General features: G+C 40.6%; 1 protein-coding gene across 4 annotated transcripts in view; it reads left to right on the plus strand.

Moving 5' to 3' along the window:
- Positions 1-16,984, plus strand: part of arhgef11 (Rho guanine nucleotide exchange factor (GEF) 11) — a 35,965-nt gene extending 18,981 nt beyond the window's left edge. Inside the window, exons 18-41 of one of the 4 annotated variants that reach the window (XM_053493927.1) lie at positions 457-480; positions 568-697; positions 2,805-2,901; positions 3,067-3,096; positions 3,287-3,407; positions 3,745-3,948; positions 4,061-4,108; positions 4,225-4,373; positions 4,527-4,667; positions 6,648-6,724; positions 6,821-6,946; positions 7,035-7,152; positions 7,236-7,414; positions 7,496-7,571; positions 7,711-7,887; positions 7,973-8,054; positions 8,155-8,232; positions 8,320-8,360; positions 8,442-8,612; positions 9,179-9,409; positions 11,416-11,490; positions 13,597-13,877; positions 13,991-14,126; positions 15,349-16,984. In XM_053493927.1, the coding sequence (XP_053349902.1) occupies positions 457-480; positions 568-697; positions 2,805-2,901; positions 3,067-3,096; positions 3,287-3,407; positions 3,745-3,948; positions 4,061-4,108; positions 4,225-4,373; positions 4,527-4,667; positions 6,648-6,724; positions 6,821-6,946; positions 7,035-7,152; positions 7,236-7,414; positions 7,496-7,571; positions 7,711-7,887; positions 7,973-8,054; positions 8,155-8,232; positions 8,320-8,360; positions 8,442-8,612; positions 9,179-9,409; positions 11,416-11,490; positions 13,597-13,877; positions 13,991-14,126; positions 15,349-15,407 (2,851 nt within the window). In that variant the 3' untranslated portion in view covers positions 15,408-16,984. Of the gene's footprint in view, positions 1-456; positions 481-567; positions 698-2,804; positions 2,902-3,066; positions 3,097-3,286; positions 3,408-3,744; positions 3,949-4,060; positions 4,109-4,224; positions 4,374-4,526; positions 4,668-6,647; positions 6,725-6,820; positions 6,947-7,034; positions 7,153-7,235; positions 7,415-7,495; positions 7,572-7,710; positions 7,888-7,972; positions 8,055-8,154; positions 8,233-8,319; positions 8,361-8,441; positions 8,613-9,178; positions 9,410-11,145; positions 11,491-13,596; positions 13,878-13,990; positions 14,127-15,348 lie in introns of those variants that run through there. The other 3 variants (XM_053493935.1, XM_053493945.1, XR_008357891.1) reach the window with 3 other exon arrangements.
- The last annotated feature ends 3,466 nt before the right edge of the window (positions 16,985-20,450 follow it).

The following is a 20,450-nucleotide window of genomic DNA, read 5'->3' on the forward strand; positions in this document are numbered from 1 at the left end:
ATATGCATCATGGAAGCAAGAATTGCCCCTTACCGGCCCCTATGCAGGTGTACGAAATAGAAGAAAAAAAAACTGTCCTGAGGCACATCATCGCAGTCTAATAAAATTCCCTGTTAATCCAGGACAAGGTTTTTTCAGCTCTGAAAGCAGAGCGATGTCAGATGATACCACTAAATTAAAGTAGGTGCGAAGGTCATGCCTAGTAAAAGCCCCAGCACACCTGAGCCTGCAGTCACATGACATCCTACACATAAACATGAGCTCGGTCACATGACGTGCTGAGGAGTTGATTCCAATGGATGTCCATCTGAAACCTGGTGGAACCTGGTGGGAGAAAGGTAAAAACATGCAGGGGGAAGCGTTTGTGTACGAGTTGGTGCGTCTTTCTGTGATGGTAGTAAAAAGATTTACCTTTGACCTTTGATTTCCTTTTTTTTTTTATTTTTTTATTTGCAGCTCAAAGCACGAAGAGGAGCGAAGGTAGGACTGAATGCTAACGAACTCGTCTCTGTTGCACCAAACTGTTTGTTTATTGGGACCTTGTTTAAAATAAATGTCTCTCATCAGTTCTCCTCTAGCGACAGCGATCACTCTGTACCTGCGGCACGCCGGGATCAAGCTAAGGGACTCCAAGGTGTTCCCAGGACTCAGCACGGAGAAGGACAAGTGGCTCCCTTTCCTTTCCAAGACCAAAAGGGTACACTCGGGTTGTTTTTTTGTGGTTTTTTTTCACTCCACGTTCTGTTTGTACACTTTTTTTACTCCCTCACAGCTCCACAATCCTGATAGACATGAGTGTTCAGGTAAAGACTAGAGGGGTTTTGTTTAATCTATACTTTTATTTAAATTAAATTATATTGTGTTGTAGCGGTTTTACAGGAGTTTAAAGAACAGTGAACAGTAAATAACTGTGTGTTAGGTGTTATGATGATTAAGGGTGTGTTATGGTCTTGTTTTGGTTTGTTTAATGTACAAGAGTGAATAGATGGTCAAGTATAACTTTGCCCCAACTTTTGTTCATTCGAGGAAACTTTTCAGTCCGAGCTGCACGGTAGTCTGCTTCCATAAGGTTATTATTTTATGAATTACAGGTCTAGTTGTTTTATTTATCATTAAATACTTACATACCCGTTACAGTTACTCTGTAAAAGTAAAAGAAAAGTCAGGGTTCGGTGTTTATTTCAGGTTTCCATGTGCGTTTACATTTTAAGCTAGTAATCGGTCTCATTATACGTCTGTGCGGTTAAGGGCTTTGCTCAAGGGCCCAAAAGTGGCAACAATGTGGCGCAGGGGTTTAAACCCAAGACCTTTCGATCAGTAGTCCTTAACCACTAAGTTTCTCCTCAAGTCATGGTTTGGTACGTTTTTAGCTCAGCGAAGTGAAACAAAAGACAAGAAGTTTCATTTCCTTTATCATCTTGAGCTGAACCTCGTAAACAGAAGTCTTGACCGCCCCCCCCCCCCTTCCATTTTCAGATTAATTGACGTAGGTTAACTGGAAAATAAAAACAGGGAATTTATTTTTTTTGCTATGAAATTTAAAAACAGCTTGTTTATGTAAGAACCTCAGCAGTGACCTCATTTCCCCTCTCGTCTCTGTTCCAACTCCTCAGCATTTCACAATCTTCAGTATAATAATCACAGACCTGATCATCTGACATCATCTGCACCTGTTTCTCACTGGTTCATGTCTTAATTTAGATGTTTATTTTATGCTTGAATGATTTATAGGTCACTGTGTGGCTTAACAAACAAAACAGTGATCTAAAAGCGCTCAGGAACTGGAGAGAACAGAAGAGCTTTCCTTCTCAAAACTACATTAAAAATACAAGAACGTCTGGTTGTTTGAAAAGGAAAATATGAAGAAATTATGATGTACAGGACTTTTGTTAAATGTAAAGCACTGATTTATACAGTTCACTATTTGAGATTAATATATCGCTCCCTGAGTTAGCTGCCCAGCATGTCACTTAAAAAAAATAAAAAATCCAGGAAATTATATTTTAAATAATGTGAACATGGTCTTCTGACATTTTGACCCTGTACAAATGTCCTTTTTTCTTGAACTGATGTTGAAATATTTCGCTACAAGTCCTCAGTTTAGTGTCTCTTCCATTAATTTGCATGAATTGGAATTAATGGATAAAATCCCACAGCACTAGTTAAAGCGAGACTGTGTTCACTCGTATGAGAGTGGTACGAATACACCTTTAATAAATTAAGAATAAAACTTAACATGATGTGATAAAATAGGAAAATTATAATTTCCCAGGAACTGATCTTTTTTTTTTCATGACAGAATGACAAAAGTGTTTTATTCCTCCTATTTCACAGCGATTTAACAGTGTATACAACATAATCTTTCATCATACTCTTTTTGCTTTTCAATACACTTTGTCCGCTTTCGAATTCCCTCATTAGTAACATGTCTGTGGCTGAACTGTTCGAGCCACGAATGCAATGCCGTCTTCACTTCTTCATCAGAAGTGCATCTTCAGGACTTGCAGAGATCACTCATACCCTTAATGTATCATCAGCCTTGGATGGGGACGACTTGTGCCACCTTCTTTGAACTTCTCTATCCATTCGAACACATTTATTCATGACAGAACACCAACGCAAAAAGCCCTCGATAAATAACAACAAAAAACGACTGGGGAAACAGTGGGCTTGACCCGAAAGCGCTGTTAAGGCAATATAATGAGATCATTTGTGACTCGCCCCTGGACGCACACAGTTTGCTACAGTTGTTACTTAAAAAAATATCTTTTGTTTAGACTTGTTTATTTACTTTTGTGTTATAGCAGCTGAGCAGCACGAAGAAAGATAAAGATGTAGAGGATAAGAAGAGGAATCCCCTATTAAAGTACATCGGCAAACCCAGGAGCACATCGCAATCCAGTAAACACACACACACACACTTAAAACACACATATATGCTTCATCGCTTGGTGAATTGTCATTGTCATTTGTTTTCCCATAAGTTTTAGTTTGTGATCCTTTTATTTTAATCGACACTGTTATATAATTTTATTTTATTTATTTCCTGCATGTTTTGTTTTCCAGCGTTCCATGTTCCGTTGTCCCCTACAGAAGGTACATGTCTTATGTCTCATGTCTCTGCTTTCCCATCATTCTCTTTATTCCCATAACCCTGCCTAGCCTGGTGTAGTTATTCATTTCCTTTTTCCTTCATATGTGTAATGTTGTTTAGTTTTTTGCGCTCTCTTGTTCTTGTGCTCTCTCTCTCTCTTTCTCACTCCTTCACTCTCTGTGGCTGTGCCAGTGCGTGCAGGTAACGTGCGGAACATCATACAGCAGTTTGAGAACCATACAGACGGTGAGGAGGGAGAGGACGGAGGCCAGAGACTCTCCACTGGCAGCCTCGGGGACGAGAGCATGGACAGGTGTGTGTGTGAGGTTATGTGTACGGTCTGGAGGCTTAAGATCTCAGTAATTCTTTAAACAGTATATCCATTATACCATGTCAGCATTTTTTTTAAGAAGACTTTTGTCTGTTGTTGTTTTTTTTCTTTCTGTATTTTTTTGTGTAGAATGCTGTATTTATAAAGAGTAAAAAGTCTTTAGGATTTAAGGTATTTCAGGAAAGCCTGATGAGATACAACATTGATATGATAATCATCACCATCATCCAGCTGTGTGCGTCATCATAAGAGATTCCTGACGCGTGCTAAATTTAAATATATATAATTAATTCTCTGTCTCCATCGCTGTCTCTCTCAGTCCTACAGTGTCTGTGCGTTTGGCTCGCAGCGAGTCCTTGAAGGCTCAGGGCGAGGGCCGTCGTCGCGGAGGCGGTCCGGGGACGGAGACTGTTCCTCGTTCCCGCAGCGACGTCGACATGGAAGACAGCGACGAAAGGGAAGGGCCGGCGCTCCGCCCGCTACATCACAGCGCTTCTTCCTCGGCCTCCAGCAGCTCAGCGAGGTGAGAAACACCTACACGTGTTCTCAATATGCTTGTATTTTGTTACCTGGCCATGCAGTGAAACTGCTGACAGTTTAGACATTTAGTTCTGACATTTTTCTTCCATTTCCAGGTCGCTGGAGAATCCCACGCCACCGTACACCCCTCGCTCCAGACGCAGGTATGAAGCTGAAAGCTGAGCCACAAAATCCGAATGTATTTATTTAATTTCGGTCTCATGGTTTTGCATCCTATTTGATTTATCTTTCTCTGATTTTATTTATTTATTTGCGCTAGGAGTATGGACACGCCGTTGGTGTTGTTACCGGACGCTCCACTTCTGGAAGAGGACGTTGTTGACTCTCACAACTGGCAGGAGACAGTGGAGTTACACACACTCAACTCGCTGAGCTCGCGCGAGATCGACCGGCAGGCGGTCATATACGGTACTGTCACATTACAAGTTTCTGTTTGTATCCGGACGACGTGACGGATTTCACACGAGTCTCTCGTCACTTTACAGTATTTTCCAGACCTTTGGTTTATTTTTAACATGTTCAAGATCTGTGAACCAGAAAAAATCTTTTTCTCTCCTTCAGAGCTGTTCACGACAGAGTCGTCTCACCTGCGGACACTCAGGGTTCTGGATCAGGTGTTCTTCCAGAAAATGCGAAACCTTCTGACCTCAGACGAGCTGTCGTGTATCTTCCCTAACCTGCCTCAGGTCTACGAGCTGCACGGTCAGTTCTGTTTGTAGAAGATGATTCAGTTCAAGCTTCAATGTCACTAACGTGGTGTGATGACCCTCGATATCAGTATTGGCGAAAAATATCAACTAGAGTTGGGATGATGTGAAGAACGGGGCGCTGTTGTAGTTTGAATAGAGAGATCGGTGAGTAAGTCAGGAGAAGGGAGTCAGTCAGAGTAGCCGCGGAGTCGTTTTACTGTTAGATCCTGGTTTGTATCTATCTGAGATCGCTCATTAAAATGGCTCCAAGTCTTACACAGCACATCGCTTTGTACTGAGGAGATGATGTATGCGTTGTGTAGTGTGTCCACTAGAGATTTCTCTCTAGTATCACCTCACTAACTCCCAAATCGTCTTTTTTTTTTTTTTTTTTTTAATTATTCAAATTCAATATTATTTGTCTCATACACAGTACGATATGAAGTGAAATGCTTATACCACCTTAAAAAAAGAAATAAATTATGGAATCAAATAAGAATCAAATATAGAAAAACTTTAGCTGTGGAAAATATAGAATATAAGAACAAAATCTACAATTAAATGTTAAAAAACGTATACAAAATATAGACAATATAGAAAATATAAAAACTGTTGTTGAGGTTGACGTACAATTTAAATAGAAATTTTCGATAAGTGTGCAAATGTGCACGAATGTGTAAATGTGTAATGTCCATAAATTGTCCATAAATTTCTTTGATGTGAGCAAATGTCCATAAAGTGCAGTGTACAGAAATGGTTCAGTCCTGTGTAGCGTTCTGATTGAGAGACATTCTACATTCTTCAAACTCTTTGACCGAATTGGTCTCAGACTCACTCATTATACACGTTTACGCAAATCTCAAAACGCTGCTAAGCGCTAATTAGTGGAATAAGTCGTGCTCGCAGCCACTCGGTAACCCACAAGAGGTGTGGAGGTGTTAAGAGTTGAGCGCTGTTTCTTTATAATCCTACAGGTGGCGCTCTCTGTACCATTTACACATTTCAGTTGACAGAAGTTTGTTTAGAAGTACAGTGGAACCTTGGATTACGAGCATAATTAGTTCCAGAAGTGGGCTCGTATTTCAAAACACTCGTAAACCAAGTTTTATTTTCCCATAAGAAAAAATGAAAACTAAAATTATTCGTTCCACAGCCCAAAAAAATAAATACATAAAAAAAATTAATACAAAACATAAAGTAAAAATAAAACAAATTAACCTGCACTTTACTTTAAAAAAAAAAAAAGTAAAAATAAATCCCGACAGATAATTGTTTATGCGCGCAGGTGCTGTGTGTGTGTGTGTGTGTGTGTGTGTGTGTGTGTGTGTGTGTGTGTGAGACGCGCGCGCACACGGACACAGAGAAACAGAGAGAAGAACTTGGATTTTTAACCTCTCTAATGAGACTTATTTTTGCGCTGTACACATACAGACACAAGATAAAATGTTTTACACACACACACACGTAGTCATAGTGTTATAGTAAACAGTACACTTGCGTATGGATGTTGAATTACAAGAAGCACATGCGTGATACATGATAATCGGTACTCGTAAACCAAGACTTGTTCGTTTTCCAAGTCAAAATTTATTAAAAATCTTAGCTCATTTTGCGGAACACTCAATAACCAAGGTTTTATTGTATTAATTATGGTGGATGACAAAGATACATTGCTCCTCAGTAAAAAAATTTTTTGTTTGTTTAAAGTTAAATGTTAAACTCCTGTATTTGAACTGAGATTGTATTGTTTAAATGATGCGCTTGTCTTTTAAGTGATAAAACTAATGTTATAGGCTACATTTAATTACTCGTTAAACTTTTTAAAGGTGTAAACTTGGAACAAAACCGTCGTGTAGAATCAGGATATTTATAAAATCGTGATACATACAGAATCTCACCCGGGTGTCGTTATAATATCGTATTGGTAGGTGGCGGCTGATTCCCACCCCCCCACATCCCATTTGAGTCTATAACTGTATATTTTGTGTTGCAGCAAGTCTCTGTGAATCCATGAAGAAGCTACGGGAGTCTTCTATAGTCCAAGGCATTGGAGACATCATGCTCGCTAGGGTGAGTGTCGTACTGTATATCTGACTACAGTGGATGTGATTGAGAGATCATGTTTAAATATATATATATATATGTGTGTTTGTGTGTGTGTGTTAGTTTGAAGGCGCAGCAGGAGAGGAGTTCCAGGAGCAGGTCTCTCACTTGTGCAGTCAGCAGAGTCAGGCACTGGAACTCATCAAGAACAAGCAGCGAAAAGACCCTCGATTCGCCCACCTCATACAGGTAAGAGCGGCGTCCTGAGGGCGGTTCAGACCAGAGCGGTGAGTGGTTCAGCGGTGATTAAACTCTGACCTCGCTGTGTTGTCATCAGGAATGCGAGGCGAGTCCTCACTGCCGCCGGCTACAGCTCAAAGACCTGCTGGTGTCCGAGATGCAGAGACTCACCAAGTACCCCCTCCTGCTGGACAACATCATCAAACACACCGAAGGTGCGCACGGACACGCCAGACAAAAAAAAAAAAAAAACGTAGCTCCTTCCACTCGTTAACACTGTACCGTTTCTCCTCTACAGCCACGTCTCCGGACTCGCAGCCTCTGGTCAGGGCGCAGGTATGTTGCCGCGGGATACTGCAGGCCGTCAACGAGGTCGTCAGGGAGACGGAGCACCGACAGCTTCTCAGCCAATACCAGCGCAGGCTGGACTTGTCGCCTCTGGAGAGACAGGCCAATCCCGTCGCAGCGTCGTTCAAGGTACCGCCCACCTGTTTCTGGACCTGGAATATATATATTTTTTTTTATTGTGTTCATACTAATGCTCTTTTCTTTCGGTAGAATCTGGACTTGACCACAAAGAAGATGATTCATGAAGGTCCCCTGACGTGGAAAGTCAGTAAAGACAAAGTTGTAGGTGAGAATATGATTATGAACTTAATGACATCATCTCCACCCGACACTGTGACTTAAGCTGTGACTTCCTCGTTTAAAAACATCTGAAGGATGTGATTTATTCATGTGTGTGTGTGTGTGTGTGTGTGTGTGTGTTTCAGAGGTTCAAGCTCTGCTGCTCTCGGACCTCTTGGTGCTCCTCCAGAGAGGTCCGGATGACCGCCTGATCCTGCGCTGTCCGTCACGCTCGCTGGGCGGAGTCGGGAGCACCGACCATAAAACGCCGTTTTGCCCCGTGGTTCGGCTCAACTCCTCCCTCGTCAGGTCCAACGCCACGGGTACGTGTGTGCGGACGCCGGTAGGGCATGCTGGGAAAATATTTGAAGGAGAGTTTGTTTGATGGATTTTGTGTGTGTTGGTCAGATAACAAAGCCCTGTACGTGGTCAGCACGTCTGAGGGACAGATGTACGAGCTGGTGGCCGGAACGTCCTCGGAGAGAAACACGTACGTTTGTTTTTAGCGAGTATATAATCATTATGATGGTCATACAGCTTTTGAGGAATTTGCAACCTGATTTTTTTTTTTTGGTCTTTTTCTTGCACAGCTGGAAAGATTTATTAGAAAAGACGATCGCGTCGGCCTCCGAAGGCGCTGCGTCCACAAAACAAGGATCACCAGCCCAGTAAGTTTGTTTCTTGATATTGTGAGGGGAAAATCTTCTCAAAAAACATATACGTTGATCCTCCCGTCTCTTTTGTGTCTTCTCTAGATCGCTAAGTCGGCGATTACAAGGAAGTCACGTCAATCATGGTAAGTGAATTGTGTCATACGTGCGATTATATTCCTCATGATTGTTGTTTCTTCTCACAGCCTCTCCGTGTGCTCTTTCAGACGGTTCAGTGGCAGAAGAGACGAGTTCTGTGGAGAGAGATTTACAGAGCGATGATGAAAACGCCCTCGTTACGGACACACCAACCGACCAATCGGATTCCTTCCTCCATGATGACACGCACAATAATCTGGAACCGAGACCGGAAGTCTCTGAGGCGGCACTGCGAGCTGGTTAGAAAAACAAAACCTCATAGAGGGGAAAAAAGAAGAAGGGACAAACTAATCTGTCCGATGGAGTATTAGGGCCAATATGGGATAAAAATAATAAGGAAGGGCAGGGGCGGGAAATTACAGAGTTAAATTTTTTTTTGCTATTTTCTGGAAAAAAAAAACTTAATTTTTTTAAGAAAAACAAACAAAGTTTTCTCTTTAAAACTTAATGAAGGTATCCCTATATATACTTTGCGTCATGTCTGGAGTGAAGATCTAATCAAACCTAAGCTTGGATTGAGTAACAAGGAAATACTTGTTTTTTTTAGTTTTTGTTCTCAAAAAATTTTATTTTCTCTCTAGGAGTTTGAAGGTTTTTCTAAAAAAATTTCACGTTTTTTGTCTCAAAAGTTTAAAATTTATTTTCTAGACAATTTCAACTTACAACTTGAAGTTTTAAAAACTCAAATCCAACTTCTTCCAACTCTTCTCAACTTTTTTTTTTTCTCTCGTAGTATTGTAAACTCTCATAGACGTAATCTTTTTTAAATAATTTTTTTTAATAACTTTCTCTTGCTTCCTCTCAGTTGAGACGCTCAGACAGTTAATCTTCCGAGATCTTGAAGATGGGTGGAGCCAAGATTCAGATGACACACCTACCAACGAAACAGCCAACGAAAGAAGCCCGTTCACAGACCGCCCGGGGTCAGAGGTGTCCGAGCCTAGCTTTAGCGAAAGCTCAAGTCAGTCAGTGCAGGATCAGGTTGATGCTCCGCCCCTAGAGGCGGAGCGACCGACTCTTCAGGTGATGAGGAAAGGTGAGGACTGGGTTTAGCTGATATTTACAAATACCATCATGACATTTGTTAGTTTAGTAGTTAACAAGAATATGAGCACATTCTGTGATGTCACAAAATTATAGACATGACCGGCATTAACCTGTCGGTTAAATTAATTAATAACCAGGAAGTCACAGAACCTCCTGATCTATTACATGTGCTGAACAATATGAATATTCATGAATATTATGGGATATTTGAACAGAACTCAATACTGTAAAAATGTGTTGCGTCGTGAAACGCATGCAAATTAGTTTTTATTTGAGCGCTGGCACATCACGTTTCAACACCTAAATTTATATTTTATTTCACATATACTGCCATATACAGTATGACTATAGACGGTGCAATTAAATGAAAACTAGAATATGTCTATAAAAGTAAAACAAAAATATGAATTTTAAAAAGTTAGTTATAAAATTTTTGAATAAAAAAATAAATATATGCAAATTTACCAAAATAAAATAGAGTTCAAATTGATGTGTATAATCATATATACATTTATATTAGTTTTTTTATTTATTTAAATGATATATGAAGTTATAAGTATATAAGTTATTATATATAAAGGTATATTGTACTTAAGTAAAAGCAGAGATTCCCCAGGACAAATATTACTCGGGGAAATATTTGAAGTCCATCATTTGCATGTGTACTTGAGTAAAAGTACCAAAGTACTCGCCTTCAAATTTACTCAAGTACTAAAAGTAAAGGCTCACTGGAGCCTTTCATAACAAAAGTCTTTCTTTCCCTCTCTCTCCCATTTTTTTGTTGCTGCCTTCAACCGGCTCCGTTTTTTATTCCACCACTGACAAATGTAGTTTGGTAGGGTACAGATACTTGATTTTAGGATGAAAACTAAGGTTTAAAAAAGTATGGGGGGAAAGTATCTCGTACTAAAAACAAACTTAAGTAAAGTACAGATATGTGAACTTAAGTAAGTTATCCTCAGTTACCTTCTACCTCTGTCCAGATGTTCTTTTTTTCAGCGTTATTGTGGAGACATTGTTTGTGTGAGCATCAGAGGTAGGTTTAGGATGGTAGGAGGACATTAGGATAAGTCTAATCTGGATACTTTTGCAATTTTCGCAATTTTAGTACAAAATATTTTTTAGACATTATTACTTTGTTCAGAATAATAAATGCACTGAACATTATTATTATCCACCATTAATAATTTCTAAGCTGGGTTCAGGGTTTTTTAATTGTTAATGTGATTCGTTTGGATGTGTACGAGAGGCGTTCAAGTCAAACTGGGACTTGTGATGAAACATCTGATTAACTTATTGACTATAAGCACAGTACGGTGATGCAAATGTTTTAAAGAAGGATGTCTGTAAATGATGATCTTGGGTGAGGTGGCTTGAAGCGCACTGCAATCGTTCCAGTAACCATTCAGTGAGTCACCTGATCTTTGAAAATCGTTGGATTACTCGTCACCAACTTGCAGATGAGACGCGTCTGTCTATGTGAACTGTACACACAATCATTCAGCAACACTACTTGCACATTACTCCCTCACTCCAAGACATTTCCACACATTCAGGCCACTAAAGGAGTTCCTGTGAGGCCAGGGTTCAAATGTTAACCCTCTTTTAACACAAAAGTCCCAGTTTGACTCGAACGCCCCTCGTATAATTATCAATATTTTTTCTATTGTGTCTTTGTCTAACATTTTCTTTTCTCTCTCTCCCCCACTCTCTGCATGTGCTCAGAGCTTGCTGTAATGAGCCTGATGTAATCTTAATGCACTTTTTTTTTTCCATCTCACTTTTCTCTTTCTCTCTCTCTAAAACGCACATATACACACCTCATACTCACCTCCTTTCTCCTTGTTTTTACTTTTGGTGATCTTATTTCACCCCATGCACGCTCTCTCTCTCACACACACTCTTATGCACCTCTCACACTTGTATCCACACACACACACACACACACACACACACCCCTCCACCACTGTTCCTCTACCTGTCCTTCATGCACAGCTGTGGGTGTGGGCTCTTCTTCTAATCCCGATGACATCCCTGATGTCACCTTCATCCAAACTACCGAATCAAAAGGTGGGATCAATACACCGGATCCACAACAGATTCTTCATTAGGGATGCACCGATCCTGGCTCATGTCTTAGGCACCGTGTACAAAACCATTCAGTGTTTCCTAACATAACTTTAAAATGAATAAATAAACATTATGGAAGAACATTTGCCTGGCTGTGAAGAAAGCAGCGTATAAAAATAGGAATGAGCGAGTGTGACAAAGCTGCGAATGGCATAAGCAAAGACGCCTTTGAAAACTCTTTGCTTGAAAATAAGTTCAGATTTGTGCAGTTTTATACATAAAACAGCTGTTAGGTTTTACTGAGTGTGCTGGATAACATGAGTTACGCTGGTAACGCTGTCACACTTCACAGGCATGCAGATAGTTTTTCATGTTTTTTTTTGTTTATTTAATTTTTTTGTCATGTTCAGAAATAGTGAATGGTTTTGTACATAATAATGCAGGCATGATAAACATATTTAACACAATTTGTACTACAGATAAAACACTGCCTAAGACTTGCACAATACTATATATTAGTTATGATATATGGTATGATATGCTGGTTATATTGATGCAGATTTTTCTATTTCCTCCTCTTTTTTTTTCTTCAGCACCCCTCAGAAACCATCATGTAGTCCTTTTTTTAAATGCTGGATCTCATTCGCATAGTTCAAAATAGGCACGAGTGAGAAATGTACGCACACGTGTAAAGCAGCACGCTAACAACATTTCCATCCGGGGTAAATGAGATGTGGAGTTATATAAAAGCAGTGCAGAAATAAAAGTGCTAAATAATAGACAGAGCATCACATTGAACTCGCTCGCTCTTGCTCGACTGGTTAAAAATGACCAGGTTTTAAGGAAATATGATCTCCTTGAAGTTCTTAGCTTTATGATTTCTCATTCCATTTCTTTCCCCTTCCGTCAGTTTATTAAATTTTCACCAACTTAGTTTCGTCTTGCGCCATTTTTAAAAAAAAAAAAGTTTTTTTTTACAGCTTATTCTAAAAACTTTGAACACATCGAAAGTTAAATGCTTGATATGAAGATATTAAAGCAATTTTAATAACATTTTTACACAAAACATCGTCCAGTGCACGGAGACAATCAGCGTACATGATTTGAAAATGAGCATTAGGAAATGTGTTGTTGATTTATTTCCAATCTGATCCGATTAAACAGAGTGGCGTTAATTATAAACATTTATATGAAGTCGTTCAAGGTAGATCGTTCCTTTTAACTGATCTTATTAAAACAAACCAGCCTATTATTCTAATATACACTATGTTGCCTAAAGTATTTGCTCGCCTGCCTTCACATGCATATGAACTCGAGTAACATCTAATTCTTAATCCGTAGGATTTAACATCATGTTGGCCCCGCCCCGTTTGCAGCTGTAACAGCTTCTTCTCTTCTGTGAAGGCTTTTCACAGGGTTAGGAAGGTTTTCCAGAAGCACATTTGTGAGACCAGCCAGTGATGTTGGACGAGAAGGCCTGGCTCGCAGTCTCCGCCCCCAATTCATCCCAAAGGTGTTTTATCAGGTTGAGGTCAGGCCAGTCAAGTTCTTCCACACCAAACTCGCTCATCCTTGTCTTCATGGACCATTGCTTTGTGCACTGGTGTGCAGTCATGTTGGAACTGGTGTGGGGTTGTTTTTCAGGAGATGGTTCTCGGACCCTTATTTCCAGTAAAAGGAACTCTTAGCATCAGCATACGAAGACATTTTGGACGATTTCTTGCTCCCAACTTTGTGGGAACAGTTTGGGGATGGCGTGTTCCTGTTCCAACACGACTTGCTTTTCCAAAATCATTGTCTGATTTTACAAATGCACTTCTGGAAGAATGGTTAAACATTCCCATGAACACTTTCCTAGAACTTGTGGAAATCCTTTACAGAAGAGTTGAAGCTGTTATAGCTGCAAAGGGGGCGGGGCCAACATCATATTAATATTAAACCCTATGGATTAAGAATCAGATGTCACTCAGGTTCATATGCATGTGAAGGCAAGAGAAAGTAAATACTTTTGCAATATACTGTATAGTCTTATAATGTATTCTGGTGGTATTTGGCTGTACCTGTACACCTTGTGGTTTCAGTTTGCGCTCTCGTCTCGGTCTCTAGGGAACGTGTTCTACCTGGTGATGCCAAAAGACCAGCACGGAGCTCTTACAGGTGAGAGCAGCACAGACGAGGTGAGAGACCCTTCGATAGCACCGGAAGCCGTATCGTCTTCACAGCAAGGTGAGGAAGAGCAGGAAACGTCACGGCGCTCGCGTTCGGAGGTGACGAGCAACGCGTCTGAGCTCAGCCAATCACGGAGCGCGCAGCGACACGCCATCAAGAACATGGAGGAGATTTTACAGACGGTGGACGAGCTGATGAAAAAGCTGCATCGGCTCAGGGTGAACACGACCACACAACACACACACACACACGGATACAAACGCACAGCTGTCATGCAGCGAATATCCGTTCTGATTTATGAGAGCCGGTTGCCTTTTTTGTTCCCTTACAGGAAATCGAAACCGAGCATTACAGACTTGTGAAGACTGAGATGATGAAGTCTCCTGTAAGGCAAAATTCAGCCGACGTCATGCACACGTCCGCGTCTGTGGTCAGGATGCCATCCATGGACAGAGGGGCAGGAGACGGTGAGGCAAAGCTGAGCTTTAAAAAAAAAAAAAAGATAGAGAGAAATTAAACCATGTGTCATGCTTCACTGACCTGATACACAATGAACAAGTTGTGTATAGTCAAAAATATCACATTTATAGTCTCAGAGTATAAATCAACCTTGAACTACATATATATTAAACTTTATAACATGTGACCTTTAAAGATGGAATAGTTAATATTTTACCTGTTGTACAAATAATGTGGAAAATTATGTAGAAATAATATCGTCAACACCCCATGACATCGGATTAATTCATTATAAGAAGTTGTAACTACGAGGTGCGTTCAAGTCGATCCAAGACTTGTGATTAAATTTCTAATGAATGAATGAAGGATTAAAACCGATTGACATTTACAGAAGACTTCAGGACTTCAGTACGAGGATGAGACTCCTAAAATATATGAATGGTGCAAACGTTTTTAAAAAAATGCCGTCTATCCGACCGAGATGTATCCGACTCGGATACAAATTTAGCCAGTTGAACGTCTGATTCTTGAAAATCGACAGATAACTTGTCAGAAACATGAGGAAGAGACGCATCTGTCTGAGAGAACTGTACACACAATCATTACAGGAACTCAGCAGGGAGTTATTGCCTTAACCTCGTACAGTCCTGATCTTGCTCCAAGCCAACTCCACATGTCTGGGCCATTAAAGGAGTTCCTGGGAGGCCAGGGTTTGACATTTGAAGCAGACAGTCTGATCATGGCTCTGGTGTACTTAGAGAACTTTTTACCCTAAAGGTGTCCAAGCACTAGTGAAAGACTGATGTGATGAGTGCAGTAGTGTAGCAGGGTATTATATAGAGAAATAAAGGGAGTTTTTACTCTCATAACGGTGTTCTGTTATTTTGTACAATCAAAAGTCCCAGTTTGATTTGAACGCCGCTTATATTAGAGTGCGCTGTGTATGTGATGTCTTGACGAATCTTGCTAACGCTAATGTTAGTTGAATTGCTCTATTTGTTGGGGGCAAAGCTTTTAATGTACTTTGAATGCCATTTATGATTTGTTTCGTAATGAAATAACGAATTGAAATTTGTGGCTGTTAATTAAGGACGGTGTCATTTCACCCCGTAATCTCGGTCTCCCAAAGATAAAACATACATTTGGATTATTGTTTACAGGTTAGTAAATGTAACAATATGCTCATTGTTTTCTCTCTCTCTCTCTCTCTCTCTCTCTCTCTCTCTGCAGGTAAAGAAGGCGACGCTACAGAAGCTGTTCAGCCTGTTGTTCAGTCCACAGGATTCTAACACTCAAGCACACATACACACATACACACACATTATGTGCTGAAGGATTTTGAAATGAAACTTTAAAAAAAAAAAAACCTAAGGGACCGGTATTTCTGTTATCCTATGTAGCTCCTTCGTCCAATCCCAGCATGCTTTGCTCCTGGGAGAAGCCAGGAATGTGATGTATGTTGTTCGTGTTCTCCGTCACCTATAAAGTGAGAGAAAGAGAGAGAGGACAGAAGACGCTTCAGCACACGGAAGCCGGGAAGCAAGAAGAGAAGAAAGAAAGAATGTTAAAAGAAGGCAAAGCGAGGTCGGTATGATGGAAACACTAATGAAGGTTTAACGAAGGAAGGCGAGCTCGAACGGGATTGGCTGAGGAAATGACTCCGCCCTCTGAAGGAAGCCCCAGCACTTTACCCTGCTGTATGTTGTAGAATCCGTAACTCGCGCTCATCCGTCTCGTCTCGCCTCGGTTTAAGTGGTCTTGGTTTCCCATGATGCACCTGTGTGAGCCATCACCTTATACTGTGTGTGTGAATGCAAGACGTTTAAATACATATACACACACACAAACACTCTTCAGGTTGTTTTGCACTGTGGTCCTGAGTGAGGATGTTGCATTACCATCATTGTGTACGGTTGTAGCGTTTCAATGGTAAACACTATGCGAGAGAGGAAGCGATGAAGGACTTGCGAGGGTTTCGGTTTAGATTTTGTTGCGTTTCTGTGTTTAATCTTTACGCAGGAAACCATCTTCGCTACACTGTCAGGAAAAGCAAAAACGCACCAATCCTCGTCACTGGAGACGTCTTTCCTACCCTCAGTTTGTATGTGCTGTGTACCTGAAAAATAATACCATGTGAAGGGTATAACGGAGGTTCCTACCGCCCGGCTGTGCACCTCGTTCAAAATGTATTCTTGTGCTAGTAGTGTGTACCACGCCAGTGACGAGGGAAGGTACGGTTTAGTCATTTACTCCATCTTCCTTCTGAGAGAGAGTATGTAGCGCACCACCACCACCACCACCACCACCACTTCTGCAATACACACTACTATATCGCTGTGTCTGCAGCCTCTCCCTGCTGAGAGTGATTTATTTATAAAAACTTGTAGCCTGATATCACATAATCTCAAGTGGACATACTGTGAAGTTTCAACTCTCACCACACCTCAGCGGAGATGCATTAAGGGATTCGATCTATCCCATTTCACACCGAACTGGGATCAGGTCGGCTCCCAGGTCACTAAAGGATACGGCTAATCTGAGAACACGTCGGTCAGGGGGTGTGTCTAGTGAAAGAGGTCCAAGTGAAATTCAGTGGTAGTCAGTACTGCCGACCTAAAAGTGATGGGAGCTGGATTTAATCCACCTCCTTCTGTAAGTCTAACTGATTAATCTGTAACCGATAAAACTACACAAAACATTGAGGTGACTTCACCTCCTGGGGGTTTGACCCCTCCTCGGGTTTTAATTTGACTTTGACTTAATGGGAGGAGTTGGATCAGGTCTAACTCCACCCCTACAGTTTTATCTGGACTCCACGCATTACAGTTTTCTTTTGTCTGAGATGGGAGGAGCTGGATCAGATCTGACTCCACCCTCTACTTTTTTTTTTTTTTTTTTTTGGACTTTGGTTAGATCAGGCCTGACTCCACCTACTGGAGTTTTTTTTTTTATGTGATGGCAGGAGCTGGATCAGGTATGACTCCAACCCCTGCAATTTTATTTGGACTCTGGTGCTAGATCAGATTTGAGCCAATCCCTTGGTATTTTGTTTTATTTAGGCTTCACTAGATGGGTGAAGCTGGATCGGTTCTCACTTCACCACTTGCAGTTTTACTTTGCCGCTACCTTGGTGGGAGGAGCTATATTGGTTCTGATTCCTTTTTTTGCAATTTTATTTTACCTCTACTTAAATGGGAGGAGCTGGATCAGGTCTGCCTCCACCCCTACAGTTTTATTTGGACTCTAATTAGATCAGGTCTGACTCCACCCATGCAGATTTATTTGGACTCTAATTAGATCAGGTCTGACTCCACCCATGCAGATTTATTTGGACTCTAATTAGATCAGGTCTGACTCCACCCATGCAGATTTATTTGGACTATGACTAGATCAGGTCTGACTCCGCCCCTGCAGTTTTATTTTGACTCTGGTGCTAAATCAGATTTGAACCCACCCCCCCATCCATCCAGGTAGCAGAAACTGGATGAGATCAAACTCCACCCCCTTGGAATTCTGATTCTGTAGCAATTGGTGCTTAAAACTTTCTTCCTGGGTTAATCAAGAACCTGATCACTACAACATTGAGCATAATGTCACTAGTTACTACAAAATTTATACAAAAAAAGGGTAATAAATTAACAGTATTTAATGCTAAGCCTTACGTCAGTGTAAAAAAAATCGAAAGTTAACAATGATGCCATGATGAAGGTTGTGATTGATAGATGAGCGGTAACCTAAGTTTCGCCCTTTGCTGCCAAACATGTCTGTCACTGAGCAAAATCAGACTATATCTCATTTGCCTAACACTAAGTTAGTCTCTGTAGTGTTGAGCCTGGAAGATCTAACACACAAAAGGGAGAAGGAAGAGGAATTTGTCCACTGCTGAGGTTTTATCAGTACGAGTGGGTCGAGTCTGTGCGTGTTTAACTACTGCGTAACTCAGGTGGAGAAATGTTGACCCTATTTCTCTTCTTAGCTTTAACTTATGCACAGTTTTTCATCATCTCACCATTTTTCTAATTTAATTTCGATCTTTCCCTCTTCAACCCTGTCTCTTCCATCTCCACATGTTCATACTTTTTTTTTTTTTATTAAAATGCACAATGTGGGGGAAAGCCAACTGAAAGAGCCAGAGCTTGTGGAAACTACTGTGTGCATATAATTCTTTATTATTTTATTATTGTTGTTGCTATTATTATTCTCAATGTTGTTTACTTATGTAATATAGCTACCACACTTTTGTTTTATAAATGTTCTTTTTATGTAAAGCTCTAGTTATTCCTTTGATTTTATTTTTGTAGATATGGGACAAAAATGTGTAAATTATTTTATCTCCCTGTTTTAAAAAAGGCAAGATTGCTTAGCTGCACAGAAGGAGACTGTAAAAAATGATCATGTCTCATTTGTTTTGTGATGTTTAAAAATTGAATAATTAAATAAAATGTGTTGCAATTATCAAAACTACACTGAGTTAACTTTTTTTTTCAAGTCAGTGATTAAAATGTTGAGGAATCTACTAACTGGAGGACAGTATATGATTACAGCTGTTCGGTAGTGCTGATTGTAAAACGTTCCCCGAGTGCACTTGGATCAAATCTACAGAAGGTGTATAAAGATTGGACTTTGGAGAGATGGAAAAAGGTTGTTGTTTGATGATTCCAGAATGTTTCTATTCCAGAGCAATAGGGGGCATCAGGGTAGGATGTGAAGTGCATGAAGTGATGCACAGTGTCCACTGTACAAGGTTCTGGAGAAAGTGTTATGATCTGGGGGTGCTTCAGTTGCTCCGGTCTAGTCTCAGCAACATTATATGGCAATAAAATAAAATCAGCTGAGGACTAGGTTATTACATTTTTCCTTTTTTCCCCTTGATGGCACAGGTATATACAGTACAAGGACAACAATGCCAAGATTCATTGGGCTCAAATTGTAAAAACGATGGCTCTGAGAGCACAAGGAATCATTTTCAAACATGATTTGGCCACCATAGTCTTGAGTTTGACTCGTACCCAAAAATTAATGCAACTGGTTTGTGTGTAATCAATGCTAAAGGTGATCCAAATATGTTTCCTTAGCAACATAATGCACTTTTGATTGTGAAGGTAAAAATTGTATTTCTTTTGATGTTCTACACATTTTTTAGGTTATTAAAAAAATCCGCTATTGCACCAGGTGAACCCGGGTCAAGGGTTTGATTCCTGCCTCTGGGTCCATGTGTGTGAGCTTTGGATGTTCTCTGCATGCTTTGTGGGTTTTCTCCAGGTACTCCAGTTCCCTCCTACAATCCAAAGACAAGCAGATTAGGCTAATTGTTTTTCCCGAATTGCCCGTAGTGTGTGCGTATGTCCTGCAATTAAAATCCAGGGTGTACCCCACCTTGTGCCCAAAGTCTCCTGGGATAGGCTCCAGGCCCCCTATGACCCTGTACACAGTATAGGTGGCATAGAAGATGAATAAATAATTGAATTAACTATTGCACCTTTAGTTGTTAATTTTGTATGTAAGCGTGTCACCAGAGTTGTCGATTATACAATTGGTGATGTTCAGGGTTAGTGAAAATTAAAAAGGGATACATTTTTACTGGATATTTACTTGTAGTATTACTGGAGCACTACCCAATGGTGCTTCACCCCATTTTGATCTTAATTTGGGTGCGTGGTTAGACGAGCATTTTCTAGGACACTAGCTGGGACGACGCAGACCCCATGAACACTCACTCACTCATTGTCTATACCGCTTTATCTTATACTCCCTTTATTGTCGCAGGGGTTCTGGAGCCCATCCCAGGAGACATGGCGCACGAGGCAGGGTGCCAATCCATCGCAGGGCATCATTCACACACTACAGGCAATTTGGGAACGCCAATTAGCCTAAACTGCATGTCTTCAGACTATGGGAGGAAACTGAAGTGCACGGCGAGAACATTCAAACAGAGATGGAAATCGAACCCAGACCCTGGAGGTGTCCACCACCTCATGAACAGCCTTCAAACAGTTCAGATCTCACTCCTTGTGATTTTTCTCTGTGGAGCCACTGCATGTAGGAGGTGTACAGTACAAAGCCTTGCACGCTGGAGGGCTTGGAGGCAGGAGTTCAGGAGGTTCTCAGCAACATCCCAAACGACGTCGTTCGGAAGACTGTGTATTCCAGTCCCTGGCCGTTTGAGGAAACTGGTTGAGAACCACCTGTGCCTACATTGATATTTAAAGACTTCCTTTAATTTTCCTATGTAATAAAGTACATATACAATTTGTACATATAGAAATTGTATCAATTGTTTCTAAATTGTATTACTTTTACTTTTAACTTTATTACCAGTTTTTAATGACTTT

Source organism: Clarias gariepinus, chromosome 1 (genome assembly GCF_024256425.1).
Source record: "Clarias gariepinus isolate MV-2021 ecotype Netherlands chromosome 1, CGAR_prim_01v2, whole genome shotgun sequence".
In the NCBI taxonomy this organism is placed as follows: Eukaryota; Metazoa; Chordata; class Actinopteri; order Siluriformes; family Clariidae; genus Clarias; species Clarias gariepinus.